This window comes from Monodelphis domestica, chromosome 3, assembly GCF_027887165.1.
Source record: "Monodelphis domestica isolate mMonDom1 chromosome 3, mMonDom1.pri, whole genome shotgun sequence".
Taxonomy (NCBI): domain Eukaryota; kingdom Metazoa; phylum Chordata; class Mammalia; order Didelphimorphia; family Didelphidae; genus Monodelphis; species Monodelphis domestica.
Window position 1 is genome coordinate 70,515,069 of NC_077229.1, and position 4,956 is coordinate 70,520,024.

Consider the following 4,956-nt stretch of genomic DNA (forward strand, 5'->3'; position numbering starts at 1 on the left):
TTATTTTTTCAAGTCTACTTCTTGATTTTGCACTTTAAATGAGGGCCAAGCTCTGTGTATTTCTGGTGACTTTCTTAGGTATATAGTATTATGTAATCATTTCAGGATCAGGGACAGCTTAAGCTAGGGACCTGCAAGCTTTCAGTGCTCCCAAAGTGATCTCATCCAAGACAAAGTTTGATTGTTGTCCCCTGGTCTGATCTCTGCAGATTTCAGGCATGGGTTTGAGTCTGAGCTACACTCCTATGAGTTTGTACCCTGTTGGAACTTCTAGAGGATTGCTAGATTGACTCAGTCACTATCAACCAGCTGAAAAGATTTGCTGATTCTGAGTGACAGAACATTGGGGTCCCTTTTGTTCTGAGATTCCTAGCCTGTTTTATTCCACTGAAGGCTTCACCCTGGACAGAAAAATGGAGGTGAAACTCTACTCTGTTCCTGAGGTCAGAGACACACAACTACTGTTTGCAGCTGAACTTGTTCTTCTCTCAATACATAGCCTATGATCCACACTGGACTTCTATACCTAGGCACAGGTCCCTTATTTAGTCCATTCTTCATCTGTGACTGTTAACTGTGTTATGAATGCTAGAACTGCCAAAGTGCCATCTGTCCCTGTCCTCTACACAATTCTAAGCCTCTATATGCTGAATCTCAGACTTCTTCCTGTTCTTGCTCATAGTTTTTCCCCATTATGGAATGTTCCATATAGTTTGCTTCTAGCCAGACCCCTTGTCATCCACCTTTGGTGTCCACCTGTCACTCAACTCTCACCAGTGGCTCCAAGAAGCTGAGCAGGTGCAGCAGCCACAAACTGGTAAACCATCTCAGCAGATAAGCTAAACTGAGTGAAGGGTAACTAAAGGGGCAACGACGTGTCTTGAGCTGGAGGGATATCTACCCCATGTAAGGGAAGGCTTCCCCCAGTGAAATGGATGAATGAAAACAATTTGTTCCAATGGCCATGAACATGGCTGAAGCAGTAGATGTGAAGCATCTACAGTTTGTTGCGTTGTACTGTCAAGGTCAAAAAAAAATCTCCAATTTATAGCTTCTAGTTCTGCTGGAGAATTCTGGTAAGAAGTTTTAGGAGTGATAATAATAGTTCCTATTAGGGGCAGCTAGGTGGATCAGTAGATAGAGAGCCAGGCCTGGAGACAGAACTGGGGTCAAATTTGGCCTCAGACACTTCCCAGCTGTGTGACCCTAAAAAAGTCACTTAACCCCCATTGCCTAGCTTTTACCACTCTTCTACCTTGGAGCATATACTTAGTATTGATCCTAAGACAGAAGGTGAGGGTTTTTTATAAATAGTTCATAGTATTTGCAAGGTGATTTCCTTAAGTCACCCTAGGATGTCATGAAAATGCATATCATGGGGGCAGCTGGGTAGCTCAGTGGATTGAGAGCCAGGCCTAGAAATGGGAGGTCCTAGGTTCAAATCTGGCCTCAGCCACTTCCTAGCTGTGTGACCCTGGGCAAGTCACTTGACCCCCATTGCCTAGACCTTACCACTCTTCTGTCTTAGAACCAATATACAGTATTGATTTCAAGATGGAAGGTAAGGGTTTTTTTTTAAATAATAGATAGATAGATAGATGAATGAATCCATATTGATTGAGGGGAACATATAGTCTTAAGCAGAGAGTCAGGAAGAAGCTTTGCTGGTCAGTGTACAGAGTACATTGGCTAATGAGTCATTAGAGAAATAAAAGTCCAGACTTATTCATACACTTGTCTCTCTCTCAATGTGTTCAGCCTTATCCAAAACCCAATCCTCTTCGACTTCCTGCCCAAAATGCTATGAGAGAAATATAGGCCCAGATAGGAAAGAACCGGACTGAGTACTATCATTTCCTCCAGATACGAGCTTCTATGAGCTCAGAGGAAAAACTTGGCCATCTCCCTCCTTCCCTCCCCCCACCCAGCCTTTCCCTGCCTGACCCCACATCCAGCCTCCTCCTCTTTCAATTAGTCTCCCAATATCTCACCCTATCTCATTCGCTCATCCATTCTTTCCCTACATACATACTACCTCACCAAATTTCACCTAAACTCATTTCTCCTCACCTCTTCTCCTTTCTTTGATTTTCCTTCCTTTGCTTCTCTTTCCCAAACCTCACTCTGGGTCATCCAGTCTTGCCCTGCTTCATCTAACCCAAGCCCACCTTCACTTTCAATCAAAACTTTATTCTCCCTCATCTTGTCTCACTTCTCTTCATCCAAACTCATCAAACTACTCTCCTCCATTTTTTCTTTACTCAACCCCTCCATCTTACAAAAGTTCATCCAATCTTACTCAGCCACAGGCCATCTCACCTAATCTCACTCAGTCTCCATCCTCTTCATCTCACCAAATTCCTCTTCATCACCCACTTTGCTACGTCAACTTTATCCACATCCATCCAGCATGCCCCCTCCCTCACCCATCTTCCCCAGCCTCTTCAACCTCAGCCTACCTCACCCAGGCTATCCTACTTCCCTCCAGTTCATCCCATCCTCACTTTTCTCCCTTCTTTACTATTCTTCTAACCTTCCTTCTCCCTGTACCTCCTCATCCAGCTTCATCCCACCTTATCCAATCTTGTTACATTTTACTACTCCTTATCATACCCATCCCTTTCTCACCATTCCTTACTCAACTTCAACTGATATCCCACTTTACCAAGCACCCAATCCTCTCTCAGTCTCATGTCAATATACAGTCTAATCCCACATCATTATCCTCCCTTTCTCAAGAAAACTAGCCCAAATAATGGAATGGGAAAATGAATGCTTCCCAACTCAGGACCAGGAGGGCTACTGTCTCCATACATCCCTTTTCATGCAATAAAAGCATCTTAGGGTCCACTCTTCATGTTCCCTTAACCTCACCCTTAATCCACTGAGGACACATGTTCCTGGCCTGCACAAGTTGTGACCCCCCCAAATATATAACAAAATGACTCAATTCTGAGTTAGACTAAAGGAAAATGGATCAGTAAGTTGTTCCTCCCCCCTGGAGGGGACTTTGTTATACCTATGGTTAGGGTTCCAAAAATTCCCTGTGGTTTGGAATCTGAGCTATAGAATTATTTGACCCCAAAAGTATTCATTTTCCCAGCTCAGGTGTCCCAGCATCCAGCCTGGATTTCCATAGCTAAACCTTATTTCTCCAGAGCAACTACCATGGGAAGTCCAAAAGAGAACTCAAGGAGAAGAGACAATTTTCCTGTTAATGAGTTTTTTCAGAGCCCCCTTTAGGTCTCGGTTGCGCAGGCTATAGATGAAGGGATTCAGCATGGGTGTGACCACTGTGTACATCACAGCAGAAGCTTTATCCTTCACAGTTGTGTGGATAGAGGAGGGGCTCAAGTAGACCCCAATGGTGGTCCCATAAAGAAGTGCCACTACAGAGAGGTGAGAGCTGCAAGTGGAGAAGGCTTTCTTCCTGCCCCCTGCAGAAGGGACCTTTAGAATAGCCACCACAATTCGGGCATAAGAGGCAAGGATGCAGAGAAAGGGTGTGACGATCACCATCCCACCTACAATGAGCACCAAGATCTTGTTGACTGTAGTATCAGAGCAGGACAACCGGAGAAGTGGTGTGAGGTCGCAGAAGAAATGGGGGAGCTCAGTGCTGGCACAGAAGTACAAACGGGACATCAAGAGGGTGTGTGCCAGGGAAATGACAATGGAGAAAAGCCAGGGCAAACCTACCATCAAACCACAGAGACGTGGGCTCATGATTGTTGTGTAGTGCAGTGGGTGACAGATGGCCACAAAGCGGTCATAGGCCATCACAGTGATCAAAACACTATCTACAATTCCAAAAAAATGGAAAAAGTACATCTGTGTCAGGCAGCAAACATACGAGATGGACTTAGTCTTGGACTGGATGTTGGCCAACATCTTTGGGACAGTGTTAGTGGCCAGACAGAGATCGACAAAGGAGAGGTTGGAGAGGAAGAAGTACATGGGAGTGTGAAGGTGTGAATCTGAGCCAATGGCCACGATGATCAGCAGATTCCCAGTCAGAATGACGAGGTACATGCACAAGAATATTGCAAAGAGGAGAGGCTGCTGCTCAGGTTTGTCGGAAAGTCCCATGAGGAAGAATTCTTGAGCATTTGTCTTATTCCCTAGTTCCATGTATCTGGGGAAAGAAAGAGCAGGTTATGACTACAGCACTAGAAGCCTTCAAGCAGAAGGTGGATGGTCACCATCAAGAAAACTGTAGCACTGGGTAAGAAATTGTATTAGATACACACAAATGGGATATAACTGGACATTTTACAAATATGAATGTAACCTCATTGGCATTTTTGGCTGATATTTCATACATTAGACTCATATTTAGTTCTGGTTTCTCTAAAAACTCCAGACCTTTTTTGCATGAACCATGTCACTTTCCCCTTGCTGTACTTTGCATGAATGCTTTGAACCCAACTACAAAACTATATTGATCTTATATTTTATCACCCCAATGTTCAAATCAGCCCAATGTTCAAATGATCTCTGAGGTCCCATCCATCTGTAAGTCATAGAATGCCAAACACAGTATTCTAGATGTGATTTAACAGTGGGACTGTCACATCCACTAGTTTAGACACTGTCTTAGCCAACATATCACACTATTCATTTATATTGAGATTTCAGTCCTCTAAAGTGCATTTTCCCCCAGAATTCCTCTTTAGCCAAACTGCCAAACAAGTATTCTTGGGAAATCAATTTTTGTAACTCAAATGTAAGATTTTACATTTTTCCTTATTAAATTTTATCTCATTGATTTACCCCAGTGCCCTTGTCTGTTCCAATATTTTAGAATCCCAATTGCATCCTCTAGTAAGTTAGCTTGTGTCAGCAGCAAATTTTATAAGTATGTCCTCTATATCTTTGTACATGTCAATTATAAAAGCGCTTAAAAGGACAGGGGCAAGTCTAAGTCCCTGGAACACTCCACTAGAGATCCTTTCA

At 43.5% G+C, this 4,956-nt stretch overlaps 1 protein-coding gene across 1 annotated transcript; it reads right to left on the reverse strand.

The window, feature by feature from the left end:
- Positions 1-2,571: 2,571 nt before the first annotated feature.
- On the reverse strand, positions 2,572-4,572 carry LOC100016330 (olfactory receptor 24). The gene has a single exon (XM_001365369.3). The coding sequence runs from the start codon at positions 4,129-4,131 to the stop codon at positions 3,190-3,192; it is 942 nt and encodes a 313-aa protein (XP_001365406.2). The 5' UTR covers positions 4,132-4,572; the 3' UTR covers positions 2,572-3,189.
- Between the last annotated feature and the right edge of the window lie 384 nt (positions 4,573-4,956).

Coding starts and splice junctions, on each gene's coding strand:
- LOC100016330 (XM_001365369.3), bottom strand. CDS start 4,131: ATGGAACTAGGGAATAAGACAAATGCTCAAGAATTCTTCCTCATGGGA.